Here is a 21,158-nt window from a genome sequence, read left to right as displayed (position 1 = left end):
CACCACATAGCTCTAACGGATCAGAGGGCAGAACCATCATATCAAGCTACCTACAAAATACTTATAACAAGCGGAGTATGACCAACATGGCGGAGGAGCATGTTCGGCCGTATCACAAGGAGTTCATGGCAATATTCACTGAAAGCATGCTAAAGCTAATAGACAGAGCCCCATATGAATATTTAATACAGTGCTTACATTTGGATCAGGAAACCAAGATAGATCCTTTACCGGAAAAATTCCAAGCAAGAATTATTATAATTGATCATCCTCCCGTTTCACATGAGCATCCTGGAGCGGTGCACACACAGATGGCCCCAGACTCATCTTTCGGAGTACGCAAGATAAAAACACAGCTCATGCACTGACAGACTTCCATAAAACAAATATCCGTTCAATACAAGGATTACAAAGAGCAGAATGATACAGAGATCCACCAAGCAGAATTACCTTAGATGCTTACAGTCCCCCTCGGGACCTCAAAGACAAGTAACTAGTGCCGCAGCAAGGACAACAGCAGAAAAGCAAAAGACAATATGGTCTCTATATAAAGCAGAGACAGGGCCAATTTTCGCTAAAGTGGGGATACTAAAGTTAGCATCCAAGACTGATCTCCCGGCTGGATCACTACATGCGACCCATCAAAACATAAGGGATACACCACCAGCCTTAATAAATCAAGGCTTCATATCTGTTCCTCCTTCTGAGGTATTCGGGAACATATTTAAAGGTACATACTCAGTATAGCAGGATCATCAGCTCTCCTGGTCCCACGAAACAGTAACAAATTATGCTTACCTAATCATTTCCTTTTCTTCTGATGGAAAGAGTCGACAGCTGCATTCATTACTTTTGGGAAATAAGAACCTGGCCACCAGGAGGAGGCAAAGACAACCCAGCCAAAGGCTTAAATACTCCTCCCACTCCCCTCACCCCTCAGCCATTCTGCTGAGGAACAAGGAACAGTAGAAGACTTATCAGAGTGAAAGGTGCCAGAAGAATATAAGGACGACCTACATAAAATTACGGTTTGGGAGCGGTGGACTCTTTCAATCAGAAGATAAGGAAATCATCAAGTAAGCATCATTTATGTCCACAGCTGCATTCATTACTTTTGGGAAAACAATACCCAAGCTATAGAGGACACTGAATGCCAAGACGGGAGGGTACAATAGGGCACCAAAGCTGAACCTCAACCCAATAAAAAAAAAAACAGCTTTGTCCGAAGCCGAGAGAATCGTTTAAGGAAAATCCCCAAGGACACTGACTCGCAGCTAGTCCAGAAGCCAAACTAGAGACCGCAAATGGACTAGACTGAGCCAACAGTCCTCCAGGAGACGTCGCCCAACAGACGGTCCCCCACCGATCAACCCCCACAATCGAAGGGGACACCAGCCAAAACCCCCAAAGGGAAAAGGCAAAGGAGAACCGAGGAAACTGAAAGGTTCCCCAACACCAAAAAAACACCTCCAAAAGTGAGCCCAGCTCACAGTGACCACAATGGGCCCAAACAAGAAAAGGAGGTCATGCCTATACCAGGTGAAACCCGGGATAAGACCGGACACAGAGACAGAACAGACGTCTCACCAACATCCTGCAAGCACGGAATGCAACTGAAGAGGCAAAGTCCTCCCAGTGTCTGACCATAGAAGACCAAGGCATTCTACCATGAAAAATTGTGTAATACACCCAGGTGAAAAACCCCAAGTTTAAGAACACAGAGTCCATAACAGGACAACACAGAGGGTACTTGCAGTGAAGAAGAAGCAATCAAGCAAGAAACAGACCGCAAAAGCAACCTCCGGACAGAGGGCACACTCCAGGCAACCTAAGTCGAGGCCCCCCAAGAAGAAGGGGATACCCTCAGGACCCAAAGGAAGAGTAAAACCCTCTTCTGAAGTCAATGGAGCAAGTTGAAAGGAAAATCTATACCCTAGCAGACTGAGCTAACAGGATAGACTCAACAAAGCTCATAGATCCAGTGGAGACTGCGACCCAAACGCAGCGCCCTACACCGCTCGGCCATCCTGATGTGCAGACCCACACCCATCTGGACCAACCCAGCCTCCGGGATCCAAGACAGAGGAACAAAAGAATCCGGAAACAGATACAGTAACGAGCGTAAGGATAGCACAGTCATCCCAACAGAGCACAAGTACAACCTGACTCTGAAAATAGACAACAAGGCCATAGACCTAAGGATCTATCAAAAGAAAGGCCCAACAAGTCTGACTTTGAGCCAGCAAGACCCCAGGGGGGAACCAATCCCACCTTGCCGCCTCCCATCCAGGAGAAACCCCAAGCAAGGACTCCATCTCCATAGGGAGAATATCCCCTAAAGAAAAAGGGATGATGCCGGAAAGGGCAACAAATGTCCCCAAGGCCCGAAGCTACCAGCTAATGGGAAGATAAATTCCCAACACAGATGTGCTAGAAAAGGACCCCCCTACAAGTAGCTTGCCAAGCAGAGGCACAGCCAACCCATTCGTCTGCAGAGCAGGGAACCCACAGGAACACTGGCAAGCTGACCAGGGGAATGCAACCCTAAGGCGCACCAGAAATTGGACATCCGGCACCAGCAGCAGGGTATGAACCAACAACCCTTGAGGCGCAAGCCACACAGCTAACCACCAGATGACATGGGCTATTCTGTGGCCTGGCCAAACATGACCAGGTCAGGTAGATGGAGCAAGGACATAGCCCAAGTTCCACTACCATGGAACACCCCGACCAGCCCTGAGATCCAAGACAGGCCCGTGCACCTAATAGTTCAGGAAAACCTTACCCTAGAACTAAACATCCCAAGTGGCTAAAAAGCCAGACACAAGGGATATAGATGCATATCCAGAGAATACAGATAGCGAGAAGAACTCGAAAGCCCCGACCAAAAGGAAGGAACCTCCCCCTAGCTAAAGTCCAACGCTCCAAGGAGCAAGGCTAGAAGTCGTATGAAGATACTTCTAAAAGCCTCAGGACAACCAAGGGATACCTTGAGGTCAAAAACATCCTACTAGCAGGACTAGTTTCCCTATCACCTCTGCACAAGGAAGAGAAAGGCACTAAGCCTACCCAGCTCCGGAAAACCCAGAGCTAAACAAAGTCCCTGCAGGGAAAAACCATCACCAGGAAACACAGATCCCTAAAAGGAGATTTAACTCACCTGGAGACAATGGAAGACGACCCAAAGGTCTCTTATAACTCAGACAGACAGTACACGTCAAAGAGTAAGAGCTGCATCTAGATACACTATAAACAGCTTACACGTACACCTGCAAGGTGTCAAAAGCTGCAACTTGTTTCAAACTGCAAACCTTCCGCATGCTAGACAGCTATCCTGCATAAGCTGTTGGATCAAGCCCAAAAGGACAAATCCGGAAGCCTAAAATGAAGGCCAAACCGCTCAACTGCGGTAAGGGGCATTAAGCCCTCCAACCCTCCACCACATGGGGGAGGTGAAGTTCTGATGAAATCAGATGTCAGGTAGAGTGACGCAGCGGAAAACTCCCCTGCCCGATCATCTATGACTGAAGGCTATAAGAACTATCTTACCAGCCTAATAGTCCAACCAAACTGTCCAGGAAACAATTAAAACAGGCCAAGGAAGATATTTTACCTCAAATTTCCTAAGTATTCACACCCCACTGTAAAGAGACTTTAAGCAGCCAGTCAGTATGCTTGTACCAGGACTTAAAAGGGAGTTTGCATCTGTCATGTGCAAGCACACATGTTATTTTCCTATTCAGTTTAAAAGAGAAACTAAACCAAATTTTTTTTCTTTTGCGATTCAGATACAGCATGTGATTTTAAAAGGACAGTCTAGTCAAAAATAAACTTTCACAATTCAAATAGGGCATGCAATTTTAAACAACTTTCCAATTCACTTTTATCACCAATTTTGCTTTGTTCTCCTGGTATTCTTAGTTGAAAGCTAGACCTAGGTAGACTCATATGCTAATTTCTAAGACATTCAAGGCTGCCTCTAATTTGAATGCATTTTTTTTTTTATAAAGACAGCAAGAGAACGAAGAAAAAGTGATAATAGGAGTAAATTATAAAGTTGCTTATAATTGCATGCTCTATCTGAATCATTACAGAAAAAAATTGAGTTTAGTATCCCTTTAACTACTAGCGCCATACCCTGTACGACGCTGGTCGTAATGCCCTTAAGCACCAGCGACGTACCCTGTATGTCGCTACAATCCTGGGCTTCTATCTGCCGTGATCTCGCTAAAAATAGTGAGATTGCACCATTTCTGCATGCCTCATGAGTGGGGCACCGCAGAAATAGATTTGCAGAGTTACCGATACAGAGAGGGCCACACTATCGGACAGCGGTGGTGCCGATCGATGGTGGGTCGGAGGGTAAGGAGGGAGGTGGGTGGGCGGCTCATCGCTGTAGGGGGCGGGACCGCAACAGACGTTGAAAAATGAAAAAACAAAGATCCAGTATTCAGTCATAGTGAGGGGAAAGAAGGGAGGAGAGGCAATAAAGGTTATCCTCTGTGGGATTCGTTGGGGGAAGGCTATTGAGGGGGGGCAGCTACACTACAGAAAAAAAAAAATAGGTATTTTAATTTTTAAAGTTTTTGTTTGCCTAAATCACAGCAAACTGGGTACTGGCAGACACCTGCCAGTACCTAAGATGGCTGCAAATAGGTAGAGGGGGGAGGGTTAGAGAGCTGTTGGGGGGGGGGTCAGGGAGGTAAGGGGGGGATACTACTCTGCAGAAAATATATAATTAAAAAACAAAAAAAAACACAACTTATTTTTATACTGGCAGACTTTCTGCCAGTACTTAAGATGGGGGTGACCTTTGAGGTGGGGGAGGGAAGAGCTGTTTAAGAGGGGTCAGGGAGGGATTAGGGGGTGGGAGGCTGATCTCTACACTAAATCTAAAATCAACCCTACAAGTTACCTAATTAACCTCTAACTGCTGAGCATATTACAAGTGTGGTGCCAAAAAAATTTACCAAAAAGCAATGCCAAAGCCATACGTCTGCTATTTCTGAACAAAGGGGATCCCGGAGAAGCATTTACAACCATTTGTGCCATGATTGTACAAGCGGTTTGTAAATAATTTCAGTGAGAAAACTAAAATTGTGAAAAAGTTAACGATTTTTTTTTATTTGATCGCATTTGGCGGTGAAATGGTGGCATGAAATATACCAAAATAGGCCTAGATCAATACTTTGGTTGTCTACTAAAAAAATATATATATATATAGTTTTAGGTAAATATAAAAAAGGCACTATTTCTGTTTAAATATAGTGATGGCAAAAATGCTCTGGTCTTTTAGGGAAGTTTTTGTCTGAAATCCTTAAGGGGTTAAGTAAATTCTATGAAATCTCATGAGATTTAACTGAAATCTAGTGAGATCACAGCAAAGACAAAACATTACCTCAGCACTGCTGATGCAGATTGGCTTTTGTTTTGTTTTTTCAACTTGCAACTGGACAGCAGCTAAAGTATACATTTTTACACAGCACTTACTCTGATAAGCTGAAGAAATTGTGGAGGTAAAATATCTTCCTTTTTTCCATAGAGATGCTCAAGTGATATTTTCTTGTCAGCTTCTAAGTTACGCTGCATCATTTTCATGTGATTTAACATGAGTATTAAGTCCCTTTAAATATTTGATAAGTCTTGATGCAATTTGTAATTAATCTCTTAGCAAGTACAAACTAGCAAATTGCCATACACATTCTAAAATAATATGTAACAAATGTATACATCAATTCCAAACACACTTTTGTGTGATTACCGTCGAGTCCCCCTTACAGACGCGTTTAATTAGTGATGTGACTTCGTCAGGGTAAGTCACGTATCAGTGACAAAACACAACAGTGGGCGGGACTCAGGGTGGTGATCACACAAGTGTGTTTGTTTAGAATCAATTCCTTTTTTTTTTTGTGATCACTGTGACACACTCCCAATACAGTGATCGACTGCATAAATGAGCATCTCGCACACTTACATACACATAATGCAAAAATGCTTCTAAAAAAAAAAAAAATTGGAATGCATTTCAAATGCATCTTGTTAAATGTGTATTATATAAGAATAGTGGATATACTTTTTCTTTTTTGCATAACCCTTACAACCTGAAGGAAATATACTATTGATTTCATTTGGGTAAGCTAAATTCTGGCAACATAGTTTTCAGCTCCTGAGCTGAACTCTACCTTTGCAGGGCTAAAACTTGTAGTTAGCTAGAATATCTGATCTAGAATATGCAAAAAAAAGTAAAATAAAGTTAACAAATATTACACACGCTAACAAATTGGAGCAAATTCAATTTGCAGCAGAATGCACCCTCCTTTTAGGATTTTATGTTCAAACACAACTTCTCTATTCTTCACTGCTTTTCTATATAGCCTTATCAATGGTAGAAAACTCACTTCTGTTCTACACATATTCATACAATGTATCTGTTTTTATGTGTATGTGGGTTTGTGTCACTTATGTTGTTACATATTTGTTGATTTAAAACAGAAATGAAACTCAAATGTTCTTTTGTGATTCAGCCAAAGGATACAATTTTAAAAAAAATGTTTCCAATTTGCTTTGGTCCCATGGTATAAGAGATAACTAGGTAGGTGTCTGGGGCATCACATGGCCAGAAATAATGCTGTCTAGTACTCTTGCAAATGAATACAATTCTTGAAAAACTGCTGCCATATACAGTATCTCACAAAAGTGATTACACCCCTCACATTTTTGCAAATATTGTATTATTTCTTTTCATGAGACATCACTGAAGAAATGACACTTTGCTACAATGTAAAGTAGTGAGTGCACAGCCTGTATAACAGTGTAAATTTGCTGTCCCCTCAAAATAACTCAACACACAGCCATTAATATCTAATCCGTTGGCAACAAAAGTGAGTACACCCCTAAGTGGAAATGTCCAAAATAAAAAAAGTGTCAATATTTTGTGTTGCCACCATTATTTTCCAGCACTGCCTTAAACGGACAGTCTAGTCCAAAATAAACTTCCATAATTCAGATAGAGAATGTCATTTTAAACAATTTTCCAATTTACTTTTATCACCAATGTTGCTTTGTTCTCTTGGTATTCTTAGTTGAAAGCTAAACCTAGGAGGTTCATATGCTAATTTCTAAGCCCTTGAAGGCTGTCTCTTCTCTCAGGGTATTTTGACAGTTTTTCACCACTAGAGGGTGTTAGTTCATGTGTGTCATATTAGATAACACTGTGCTCACGCACGTGGAGTTCAGGTGAGCCAGTTCTGATTGGCTAAAAAGGATGTCTGTCAAAAGAACTGAAATAAGGGGGCAGTTTGCAAAGGGTTACATACAAGATAATCACAGAGGTAAAAAGTATATTTATATAACTGTGTTGGATGTGCAAAACTAGGGAATGGGTAATAAATAATTAAAGAGATTATCTATATTTTTAAGCAATAACAATCCTGGTATAGAGACTGTCCCTTTAACCCTCTTGGGCATGGAGTTTACCAGAGCTTCACAGGTTGCCACTGCAATCATCTTCCACTCCTCCATGACGACATCACGGAGCTGGTGGATGTTAGAGACCTTGAGCTCCCCCACCTTCTGTTTGAGGATGCCCCCACAGATGCTCAATAGGGTTTAGGTCTGGAGACATGCTTGGCCAGTCCATCACCTTTACCCTCAGCTTCTTTAGCAAAGCGGTGGTTGTCTTGGAGGTGTGATTGGGGTCATGTTGTTAGAATACTGCCCTGTGGCCCAGTCTCCAAAGGGAGGGGGATCATGCTCTGCTTCAGTATGTCACAGTACATGTTGGCATTCATAGTTCCCTTAATGAACTGTAGCTCCATAGTGCCGGCAGCACTCATGCAGGCTCAGACCATGACACTCCTACCATCATGTTTGATTGTAGGCAAGACACACTTATCTTTGTACTCCTCACCTGGTTGCCGCCACACACGCTTGACACCATCTGAACCAAATAAGTTTATCTTTGTCTCATCAGACCACAGGACATGGGTCCAGTAATCCATGTCCTTAGCCTGCTTGTCTTCAGCAAACTGTTTCTTGTGCATCATCTTTAGAAGAGGCTTCCTTCTGGGACGACAGCCATGCAGACCAATTTGATGCAGTGTATGGTCTGAGCACTGACAGGCTGATCCCCCCACCCCTTCAACCTCTGCAGCAATGCTGGCAGCACTCATACGTCTATTTCCCAAAGACAACCTCTGCATATGACACTGAGCACGTGAGTGAAACCTGTCCTGTGAAGCCGCTGTATGGTCTTGTGCACCGTGCTGTAGCTCAGTTTCAGGGTCTTGGCAATTTTCTTATAACCTAGGCCATCTTTATGTAGAGCAACAATTCTTTTTTCAGATCCCTAGAGAGTTCTTTGCCATGAGGTGCCATGTTGAACTTCCAGTGACCAGTATGAGAGAGTGTGAGAGAGCGATAACACCAAATTTAACACACCTACTCCCCATTCACACCTGAGACCTTGTAACACTAACGAGTCACATGACACCGGGGAGGGAAAATGACTAATTGGACCCATTTTGGAAATTTCCACTTAGGGGTGCACTCACTTTTGTTGCCAACGGTTTAGACATTAATGGCTGTGTGTTGAGTTATTTTGTAGGGAAAGCAAATTTAGACTGTTATACAGGCTGTACACTTACTAATTTACATTGTAGCAAAGTGTCATTTATTCAGTGTTGTCACATGAAAAGATATAATAAAATATTTACAAAAATGTGAGGGGTGTACTCACTTTTGTGAGATACTGTAGTTCTCCAGGCAAGTGCATGCTCTGGAGATTATCTTTTGTTGAAAAGCAAGGAAGTAAACAAGAGAACGAATAAAAATTGACAGTAAATTTGAAAGTGGTTTAAAATGTCATACTCTATCAGAAACATGAAAGAAAAGTTTTAAGTTTCATGTCTCTTTACAGAATACCATATAACTTTTATGTTGACTACTATAACATGTGAAATGTTCTCTGTTAACCCTTTCACCCAATCTGACGTATATCCACATCTTGCGGTACTTTGCTCATCGTAATGCAAGACAAATATATATACGTCTGAGTTTCAGGAAGTCCCAGCAGTCTCGGCTGTTAAATTACAGCCGAGAGCTGCAGTTCCAGAAGCTCCAGGCATCTGCTGCATATGGAACAAGAGCGCTTTCGGTGCTCGGGTTCTATATGAGGGCTTATGCCGGATCTTTACAGACGGTGACACTGCGTGTGTCCCAGTCTGTAACGATCGTTGCTGGTGCCGGCGGGTGGATGGGTGGGCAACCCAGCAGCGGAAGGAGGAGGGCTCTACACTACAGAAAAAAATAAAGGGACAGTGAGGGTAGCTACAATATAGAAAAAGCATTTTAGGGGTGTGGGGGGCCTTAACTAATGATCGCGAGAGGGGGGTGGAGGTCCACTACACAAAATAATTAAAAAAAAAAAAAAAAAAAAAAAATTAAATAAAGTTTTATAGCTACTGGCAGACAAAACCTAAGATGGCAAATATAGTTAGAGGGTGAAGAGTTTGAGAGCCGTTTGGGAGGGATCAGGGAGGTTGAAGGGTGAGGAGGATCCTACCCTGCAGAACCTCACCCCCCAAAAAACAAAATTTTTTTATATTGGCAGACTGTCTACCATTACTTAAAATGGGGTGACCAGTGAAGATGGGGGAGGGAAGAGAGCTGTTTGGGAGGGTAATCTCTACACTAAAGCTAAAATTCACCTTACAAGATACCTAATTAACCCCTTCACTGCCGGGAATGATAGAAGTGTAGTGCGCAGCTGCAATTAGCGGCCTTCTAATTACCAAAAAACAATGGCAAAGCGTGTCTGCTATTTCTGAACAAAGGGGATCCCAGAGAAGCTTTTACAACCATTTGTGTCATGATAGCACAAGCAGTATGTAAATTTCAGTGAGAAGCCCAAAGTTTGTGAAAAAATTTATGATTTTTTTTTTTGGATCGAATTTGGCGGTGAAATGGTGGCATGAAAGATACCAAAATGGGCCTAGATCAATACCTTGGGTTGTCTACTTAAACTATAAATATAGTTCTGACAGGTAAAGGAAAAAAAAAACAAGGCTATAATTATGTTTTAAAAAAAATGTTTTGGACAATTTTTTCTAAACTACAGTAAAAAAAAAAAATAAAAAAAAAAATACTATGACATGTTTAAATCTAACAGGTCACGTGTAAATCTGTCATTCTGTAATTTAAAGTTTAATTAAGAATTTCACAATATCCAGTGTAAAATGTGTTCAGGCCGAATATAAACAAAAAATACAGCTGGATAAAGAGTTAAAGGAGAATAAAAAAAATTCATCATTCAGGTAGAGAATAAAAATGTTAAAGTTGCCAATTTACTTCTATTATCAAATTTGCTTCGTTCTTTTGTTATTCTTTGTACAAATCACTAGAGCTAGAAACAAGCTGGTTGCCTAGGCAATAAAAAGAAAAAGTAATCCTCCCTGCAGTGCATAAAGTTTGCTTTTTCTTTTATGAGAACAGCAACATTAGATTCCATTTATTTCTTAAAGGAACAGTATACACCAATGTTCATATATCTGCATGCAATAGACACTACTATAAAGAACAATATGCACAGATACTGATCTAAAAATCCAGTATAAAACGGTTTAAAAACTTACTTAAAAACTTCCAGTTTTGCTCTGTTAAAAAGGTAGCTGGAACACTGACTGCAAGTGAGAAAAAGCAGACACTCCCCTCCCCCTTCCTTTGAATATGAATAGACCCTTTACACAAACAGAAGCAAGCTGGAGTAGTTATACATCAGTATTCTCCTAAAACTTTGGGGCTTGGTTAGGAGTCTGAAAATCAGAGCAATGTAAATTAAAAATAAGCAAAACTATATATATATATATATATATATATATATATAAAAAAAAATTAAAACTGTATGGACTATATAAATGGATTATCTACAAAACGTTTATGCAAAGAAAAATCTAGTGTATAATGTCCCTTTGAACAGATCTTATTAAAAGCTGCTGTTGTCACAATCTGAAAAACAAAGATCTGTGCACATGTCTGCTACATATAGAAACATAGAATTTGACAGTAGATAAGAACCAAAAAGGCCCATCAAGTCTACCCAGATTACATGTTACTTTTTCCTTAAGATAGCCTTATGCATGTCCCAAGCATTTTTTAATTCCTTTACAGTCTGTGTTTACCACCTCAAATGGAAGTTTATTCCATGAATCCACATAATATATATATATATATATATATATATATATATATATATATATATATATATATATATATATATATATATATATATATATATATATATATATATATATATACACACATACATACATATATATATATATATATATATATATATATATATATATATATATATATACATATATATATATATACACATAGGGAGTGCAGAATTATTAGTCAAATGAGTATTTTGACCACATCATCCTCTTTATGCATGTTGTCTTACTCCAAGCTGTATAGGCTCGAAAGCCTACTACCAATTAAGCATATTAGGTGATGTGCATCTCTGTAATGAAAAGGGGTGTGGTCTAATGACATCAACACCCTATATCAGGTGTGCATAATTATTAGGCAACTTCCTTTCCTTTGGCAAAATGGGTCAAAAGAAGGACTTGACAGGCTCAGAAAAGTCAAAAATAGTGAGATATCTTGCAGAGGGATGCAGAACTCTTAAAATTGCAAAGCTTCTGAAGCGTGATCATCGAACAATCAAGCGTTTCATTCAAAATAGTCAACAGGGTCGCAAGAAGTGTGTGGAAAAACCAAGGCGCAAAATAACTGCCCATGAACTGAGAAAAGTCAAGCGTGCAGCTGCCAAGATGCCACTTGCCACCAGTTTGGCCATATTTCAGAGCTGCAACATCACTGGAGTGCCCAAAAGCACAAGGTGTGCAATACTCAGAGACATGGCCAAGGTAAGAAAGGCTGAAAGACGACCACCACTGAACAAGACACACAAGCTGAAACGTCAAGACTGGGCCATGAAATATCTCAAGACTGATTTTTCTAAGGTTTTATGGACTGATGAAATGAGAGTGAGTCTTGATGGGCCAGATGGATGGGCCTGTGGCTGGATTGGTAAAGGGCAGAGAGCTCCAGTCCGACTCAGACGCCAGCAAGGTGGAGGTGGAGTACTGGTTTGGGCTGGTATCATCAAAGATGAGCTTGTGGGGCCTTTTCGGGTTGAGGATGGAGTCAAGCTCAACTCCCAGTCCTACTGCCAGTTTCTGGAAGACACCTTCTTCAAGCAGTGGTACAGGAAGAAGTCTGCATCCTTCAAGAAAAACATGATTTTCATGCAGGACAATGCTCCATCACACGCGTCCAAGTACTCCACAGCGTGGCTGGCAAGAAAGGGTATAAAAGAAGAAAATCTAATGACATGGCCTCCTTGTTCACCTGATCTGAACCCCATTGAGAACCTGTGGTCCATCATCAAATGTGAGATTTACAAGGAGGGAAAACAGTACACCTCTCTGAACAGTGTCTGGGAGGCTGTGGTTGCTGCTGCACGCAATGTTGATGGTGAACAGATCAAAACACTGACAGAATCCATGGATGGCAGGCTTTTGAGTGCCCTTGCAAAGAAAGGTGGCTATATTGGTCACTGATTTGTTTTTGTTTTGTTTTTGAATGTCAGAAATGTATATTTGTGAATGTTGAGATGTTATATTGGTTTCACTGGTAAAAATAAATAATTGAAATGGGTATATATTTGTTTTTTGTTAAGTTGCCTAATAATTATGCACAGTAATAGTCACCTGCACACACAGATATCCCCCTAAAATAGCTATAACTAAAAACAAACTAAAAACTACTTCCAAAACTATTCAGCTTTGATATTAATGAGTTTTTTGGGTTAATTGAGAACATGGTTGTTGTTCAATAATAAAATTAATCCTCAAAAATACAACTTGCCTAATATTTCTGCACTCCCTGTATATGTGTGTGTGTATATATATATATATATATATATATATATATATATATATATATATATATATATATATATATATATATATATAGTTACTCACAGGGTCTTGTAATTCAAAATACCAATGTATTTATTGACGTTTCAGGGTCACCCCCGTTTTCAAAATAAGCATTATTATTTTGAAAACGGGGGTGACCCCGAAACGTCAATAAATACATCAGTATTTTGGATTACAAGACCCTGTAAGTGACTCCCTTTTTCTTATTACTTTGTATTATCTTTGAAGTGCACCCAGGGCATACGGGCCAGCTTGGGCCTAATAACTTTACCTGGAGTGCTTCTACCATTTCTGTGTGTATATATATATATATATATATATATATATACACATATATACACACACACACACATACATACATATCAGCTGCATGAACAGTCAAATTTATGGCATTTCGTAGTCTGATTCTGGAAACTAAGGGTTAAAGGGACAGTCAAGTCCAAAAAAAAAAAAAACTTTCAGAATTTAAATAGGGCATGTAATTTTAAACAACTTTCCAATTAACTTTTATTACCAATTTTGCTTTGTTCTTTTCATATTCTTATTTGAAAGCTAAACCTAGGAGGTTCATATGCTAATTTCTTAGACCTTGAAGGCCGCCTCTAATCTGAAAGCATTGACAGTTTTTCTCCACTAGAGGGTGTTAGTTCATGTGTTTCATATAGATAACAAGCTCACGCACGTGAAGCTCCTACGAGTGAGCACTGATTGGTTAAAATTCAAGTCTGTCAAAAGAACTGAAATAAGGGGGCAGTTTGCAGAATCACAGAGGTAAAAAGTCTATTATAACTGTGTTGGTTATAAAACTGGGGAATGGATAATAAAGGGATTATCTACCTTTTTAAACAACAAAAATTCTGGCATTGACTGTCCCTTTAACATTTTGTAAACTTTTCTGAACCAGAAAGTGTGAGGTTTCACTTGTAGCTCCCATCCAGGACACATTAATTACAGAATAAATAGTCTAACCGACTAAAACAAAATTGAAAGACTTACTTTATTTAGTTTGCTTTTTCTCATGCAAAGCAGACAGCAGCTTCTCCATGTAAACACACAGGGGGAGGGACTAGTTTAAGTCGCTGACAGAGAAACCCACAGGTCTGTTGCGTATTATTAGACATCAGCTGCTAGGGAGTAGAGATGTGTGTGGATTGAACTGCAGATTTAACCCCTTTTTTTACTCATAACCTACACATCCTGTCAGTTTCCGTTGTCACATACCGTGCAGCAGAGGGTCGGGTTAGCTTCTGAGGCAATAGATTTTCTGTCAAAGCCAGGATTACATGCAGCTGCCACTTACATAGCTGATTTATGCAGTGGACAGACTGTGTGAATTAATTTGTTTTTATTTTAAGAACAGCAACATTAGTAACTCTCTTTAGAAAAAGGCTAACGCAATGATGCTGCTCTAAAACATACAAACTAAGGCACTCGCATCTATCAGATTATGAGCTATAGGAAGGACGCTTGTTCATTGCCTAGGTGACAGCTGTGCCGTGAACGGTTCAGCTGCTGATTGGTGCATTCTCGGGTGCTTCTCTCAGCCTCTGTATCCTGCCGCCAACTCTGGCAAAGTGTGCATGAGCAGTGGCACATAGAAGTCGTTCAACTGCCACTGCTATTGCATATTTAAAGCAGAAACAATTGTGGGGGCACCGGAAAGGTTCAGAATTTGTAAGTTAATCAGCGCTGCGGAATCTGTTGGCGCTCTACAAATACCTGATAATAAAATAACTTACAAATCCCATAATTAGATGCCTATTGTGAAAATATGCATAACAGTGTTAAAGTGACATTCCGGTCAAAATTTAAATGCATAGAGATGAATCACATATTTTAAAAGAAACATATTTGTAATGGCAAAAATGTTTCTAGGAAACGTTATTACTGTTTTAGTGTTGACATTTTTCTCTGCTCATGCATGTGAAGCATATAGATAATTATTTCCAGTGCACCAACATTATAAATACTGCAGTTGCTCAGATTGCCAGTGGGGCTTGTACCATGTCAGCAATAAACAAATGAGTCATTACCAGATGGTACAATTACCTTAGGCTGTCTGAGCAAGTGCTGTATTTAAAATGCTGGTGCACGGTGCATACTTAAATACACTTTTGAAACAGCTATAGCTTTTATTAGAAGCATTTTTGCTAATACATGTACATTACAAAAATGTTTCTATTCAAAACTGAAATGCATCCATGTGGATTCCAATTTTGGCTGAAATGTCCCTTTAAGTTTTAACCCCTTAACGACCAAGGACGTACCAGGTACGTCCTGCAAAAACTGACAGTTAGTGACAATGAACATGCCTAGTACGTCCTCTGTCTAATTGAGCGCTGGAAGCGATTGCTTCCAGCAGCTCTCAGGGTATTGCAGTGATGCCTCGATATTGAGGCATCCTGCAATACCCTTTTTTAAGCATCCGATGCAGAGAGAGACACTCTGTGGCCCTTTCTACAGCGGTAGCGATGGTGCCGATCGTTGGTGGGTTGGAGCCTTAGCAGGGAGGTGGTTGGGCGGCCCATCGCCACCCGGCATCCGGTTCCTGGATGTGCAATGTGCACGCCAGATACCGGGAATGTGCGTGGGGGCCTGGAGGGAGCGCACCCAACTACTGCCACCAATGCAATGGGAAGGAGGGAGAAGGAGGGAGGGGAAATGAAGATAAAAGAATCTGGGAGGGAGAGGGGGGTATTGAGGGGGGCAGCTACACTACTACTACAGAAAAATGTATATTTTATTAAAAAATAAATAAAAATAAAAAAACTTTTTTGGGGGGCAAACTGGGTACTGGCAGACAGTTGCCAGTACCCAAGATGGCTGCAAATTGGTAGCAGGGGGAGGGAGATCAGAGAGGTTGGGGGCTAAGGGGGGGTCCATCACAGCTGAAAGATATTTTAAAAAAAAATAAAAAAGCATTATTTTAGTACTGGCAGAGATGCATTTACAACCATTTGTGCCATAAATAATTTCAGTGTGAAACCTAAAGTTTGTGAAAAAGTGAACATTTTTTTTTATTTGATCGCATTTGGCGGTGAAATGGTGGTATGAAATATACCAAAATGGGTCTAGATCAATACTTGGGGTTGTCTACTACACTAAAGCTAAAATTAACCCTTCACTGACGGGCATAATACACATGTGGTGTGCAACGGCATTTAGCGGCCTTCTAATTACCAAAAAGCAACACCAAAGCCATATATGTCTGCTATTTCTGAAGAAAGGGATCCCAGAGAAGTATTTACAACCATTTGTGCCATAACTGCACCAGCTGTTTGTAAATAATTTCAGTGAGAAACCTAAAGTTTGTGAAAAAGTGAACGATTTTTTATTTGATCACATTTGGCGGTAAAATATACCAAAATTGGCCTAGATCAATACTTTGAGATGTCTACTAAAAATAAATATATACATGTCAAGGGATATTCAGGTATTCCTGACAGGTGTCAGTGTTCCAATGTAACTAGCGCTAATTTTGGGGGGAAATGGTTTAGAAATAGCAAAGGATTACTTGTATTTATTGCCCTATAACTTACAAAAAAAGCAAAGAACATGTAAACATTGTGAATCTCTAAACTCAGGACAAAATTTAGAAACTATTTACCATGGATGTTTGTTGGTGGTTGTAGATGTGTAACAGATTTTGGGTGTCAAATTTAGAAAAAGTGTGCTTTTTTTCCATTTTTTCATCATATTTTATATATATTTTTATAGTAAATTATAAGATATGATGAAAATAATGGTATCTTTAGAAAGTCCATTTAATGGCGAAAAAAAACGGTATATAATATGTGTGGGTACAGTAAATGAGTAAGAGGAAAATAACAGCTAAACACAAACACCGCAAAAATGTAAAAATAGCCTTGGTCCCAAACGGACAGAAAATGGAAAAGTGCTGTGGTCATTAAGGAGTTAAACAGTTATTTCTAAAATGACTATAATGTCCCTTTAAATAGATATCTAGATAGTGTTCATATTTGTGGAGAACTATATGACAGGAAATAGTGCTGTCATCTAGTGATCTTACTAATGTATAACAGTTGAAAAACTGCAGCCATATAGTGCTGGAGACACATGCACAGTCCTGAGCCAACCTTCCTGCTTTTCAACAAAGGATAACAAGAAAACAAAACACATTTAATAGAAGTAAACTGGGAAGTTGTTTAAAACTGTATGCTCTGTCTAAATCATATACATTTTAGATATCCTTTGATTTATTTAGTGGGTACATCAAACTAGAGGTCTGCCGCTGAAGCAAAGAGGAGAGGGTCTCATTGCCTTTGTGATTGGCTTCTGGGTTTAGGGCTCATATAAAGTAGCTCAATATTTATAGTCCCTCCCAGAGATTGCCTACAAGAATTTAGTGATTGCTTATCAGGGTATCAAGGTATGCAGTTATGGAAATTATATAATCAACACCTTTCATACCAAAGTCAGCTGGAATTTTGTAACCAATAGTTATAAATAGTTATTACACCAAATAACAAAGGCTCAGATAGTGTGATAAATTCTACTAAACACAAAATAAAGACGCAATGTAATACAGTTGCAACAGCAATAGGTTGTGTAACAGAGACCAGCTAGGAATAGGGAATTGGCTCTACTATCCCCATTATAGTATTATATAAAGGGTACAAATACATGATGTGTGTTGATCCACAAACTTGAACAACGCCACATAGGCTCTGTGGGCCCATGATGTTCAAAAATAGTTTAATAATCTAGTGGGTAAGGCTCTCCTTATTCTGTTACTTCTACCCACTGACCCCACTCAAGCCACGCTGTGTGTCACGCTGACACCTTCACCCCAACCCACAGGCAGTGCTGCTTCTACGAGCCATACAACAGGGCCTGTGGAGTGGTCATGGCTAGCAGCCGATGGGTGCTTACCATGGCTCCGGAGTAGCCTCACAAGTCCTCCGGTCCCGTCTCTAGACCCCAGCAGCCCAAGCTTGGCGCCAAGTCTTACAGTTCAGACAGCCGCGATTAGACACAAATCCCTCCTCTTCCCTAGCGTCATCCCTGAGCCGTGGTCGCCTTGTGTGACATGCGCGGGAGGCAAGTGGGTGAAGAGTGGGGCAAGTAAACTGCTGGTACCTCTGAGTCGCGCTTCATTGCATTGATGCCTAATGATGTCAAAACACCGCACTATGAATAAAGGGATCTCTGTAAAGATTATACTGTGATCAGCCGTAGGAATTGTGGTTTCGATATTATAATGACGTTTTAGTTTGTATTTAGTAATACAGCACGCAGAAGTGTTTTTTTTAGAAATACTTAAAAACAATATTAGTTTATTGTTGACATTTTTGTGTACAAATATTAATCTTTAATGATGCTGCCTGGTGTAATTATTTTTTTACCTGATCTCCCTTGAAGATGACTTGTGTTTAGACTTTTTTTGTTCTGATATGTGTTGCCGATAAAGCACCTTGTAATTAGACATATTCTGGTGACTTCCTATAGAATTACATTAGCCAAGTGTTAAAAAAATGAACACCTTGTTTGTTACAATTGTTTTCAGTAGTCACACACTTCACCATCAAATTACCTTATTTGGGGAAGCGAATACAGACTTGTTAATTGGAGTAGTCAAGGCAAGCTGCTGTCATTATGTTAACAAAACCTGTACTGCTGAAGTCATTTGGGAAAATATGTATCAGTGTAACCTTGAGAAGTTTGTAGTGGGATTTTCTAGTTATCAGAATTAGAAATCTATCAGTTATATCACACACAAAAAGGGGGGCAAAATAAAGTATACTGCAAAGATTTTTTGCTGCTTATAATTAAACATTATGGGCCCCGTTTATCAATGCCTGAACAGGAAAGGTTCACTTCCACTAACCTGTCCGCCCGGGATTGCAGCCAGTGAGCAGCAGCTGCCCACATTTAACATTGCACAAGTGGCTGCTTGTTGAATGCCACACTCATGCTAGGCCAAAGGCGCACAAGCAGGGGCTGTCAATCACCTTGGGTGAACGTGTCTGATGACCTCTGCCATTTGGCTGTAGGCTCACTCATTTGAGACGTTCCGTAGCTGCACACGTAGCTTGATAAATTAAGCCCTTTATTTATATATTTACAATCTCAAGGTGTTTAATGTCCTTTTTTTTTTTTGCAAAGTACCCACAAAAATCATAACTATTCAGAAAAAAAACAAAATATGGGAAAAAGATGTACTTGGACTCTTCACTGGCCCTCTTTGGTATGCAAGGGGCTTCATTGCTCCTCCAGTTTTTAACAATTAAAAACTTTATACTACTAGTCATATTGTAAAATAATTTTAGGTAGTGTTTATATTTTAGTTTAAAGGGGTTATTCAGAATCCAAACCAACGGATCAAGGGTACAGTGTATTTCCAAATTTCTTTCCATTATGTTAATTACCAACCCCAAAAAGTTCTAAATTGTACACAACCACCCCCACCTATGAGCCATTCCACTGCCCTCATGACACTCCTGGTATGAAAGTGGTAATGTAGTTTATGAGGGGTAAGGTATCACCTGTGTAGAAGTTTAAGGTTTATTTGAAGCATGGATGACAAGATTGAAGATTTCATTATAGACTGCAATATAGAAAACCCATGTCATCCTCCCACTGCTCCTGATTCAGGGGTATGTATCCTGGAAGGTTATAGACCAAAAGTTGCAATAGAAGGTGGTGGAGGCTTAATCTATAGATTTTTGCCCCAATATCAAATTCCCCATTTTCTAATAATGAAGTTAGCTGAGAGGATTTGGAAGACACGTGGGAATAGGTATAATATTGGCTCAGAGACTTAGAATGTTTCTGTAATTATTGGGTTTTGGATACTAATTTTTATCTATGTTACACAGACTATAGCAAAATCTAGACAAATGGGGTAACTGTGGATATGGTATGTTCCTTCACAACAAACAGATAGAGAAGCACTCTACCAGGAACGAACAACAGCTCAGTAGCATGTTCTTTTGACAAATTACCACCTAGGAACAACCTCTTTTAGGCCAATTGTGTTTTCACAGAGGAGAACTTTCCTTACGTATATCAATCTTATCCCGCCTAACAAGGTAACCCCAGATAAAAAAAATTGCCTTCCTTGGGCCTCGTCAGTGAGGTGCAGCCATATTCCTCTAAGCACATCGGGCAAGGAGTCCACATTTGGTTTTCCCCATCCGTCTTACGGAAAAGAAACTACTCCCAGGTGGTAACCGAGCCATAGAACAAGCCACTGGGCTGTTGTACGTTCCTGGCATATTGCTTCTTCTTCTGTATGTATGTTCCATCAGGACCATCCCAAATAATACTTTGTGGAAGCCACCTTTTGCATTTAGTACAGCAGCAAATCTTTGTAAAAAGAGTCTTTATAAACTTTGCACTTCTTGACTTTGGAATTTTACCCCACTCTTCTAAGCAAAAAAGTTAAAGTTCCTTCAAATTGCGGGGGGATCTCCTGTGTACAGCTCTCTTAAAGTCATTCCATAGGGTCTCTGGGCTCTGATAGGGCCATTCCAAGACTTTGTCCTTTTCTGAAGCCATACCTTGGTCAACTTGGATGTGTGCTTTTGGTCATTCTCATGTTGGAATGTGAAATACAGCTTTCTGGAGCAGGCTTTGTGCAAAATATCTTGATATTTGGAGCTATTCATAACTACCAACAGTTCTTCAATGCTTCACAGGATTTGGAGCTAGTCTGTTTACCATGCAGGATACAGAAAAAAATAAACATATTTTTGGCAGTTCATAATGTCTTTTTTTCCATAATTGAATATTTCTGCTGTTTTCTTTCAATTAATTTTCCTGTTTAAGAAAACAAAAAACAAACAAGGTACAGTATGATTTGTGTGGCTACTTCACAGCACTAAATGTATGTTTTAATGGGATAAAAGCAAAAGGCTTTAGAATAGGGAGTGAAAAGTGAATGGAGCAAATACAAGTCAAAGGGACTTCAAAATTAAAGTTTTATGGTTATATGTATTTTGTCCCCTTTTCATGTAGGGTATCTCTGAAAAGAACAGCTTTTCTAATTCCTAGAACTGAAAAAGCACGCTGAACACTTATCAAAGCTTAACCCCTTCACTACCGGGACTTTCAGAGAAAACTTGCCCAAAATACCGGATCATTTTTAGCATTTTTGCTATCACTCCATTTAAACAAAAATAGAGC

At 39.9% G+C, this 21,158-nt stretch overlaps 1 protein-coding gene across 2 annotated transcripts in view; it reads right to left on the bottom strand.

Annotated features, from left to right (window-relative positions):
* RFC1 (replication factor C subunit 1) overlaps window positions 1-18,027 on the bottom strand; it is a 430,548-nt gene extending 412,521 nt beyond the window's left edge. Inside the window, exon 1 of one of the 2 annotated variants that reach the window (XM_053704049.1) lies at window positions 17,904-18,027. In XM_053704049.1, the coding sequence (XP_053560024.1) occupies window positions 17,904-17,906 (3 nt within the window). In that variant the 5' untranslated portion in view covers window positions 17,907-18,027. Of the gene's footprint in view, window positions 1-14,006; window positions 14,093-17,903 lie in introns of those variants that run through there. The other variant, XM_053704048.1, reaches the window with a different exon arrangement.
* Between the last annotated feature and the right edge of the window lie 3,131 nt (window positions 18,028-21,158).

The sequence above is a fragment of the Bombina bombina genome, chromosome 2 (genome assembly GCF_027579735.1).
Source record: "Bombina bombina isolate aBomBom1 chromosome 2, aBomBom1.pri, whole genome shotgun sequence".
NCBI classification, from domain to species: Eukaryota; Metazoa; Chordata; class Amphibia; order Anura; family Bombinatoridae; genus Bombina; species Bombina bombina.
This window is presented reverse-complemented; position numbering and strand designations above follow the sequence as displayed.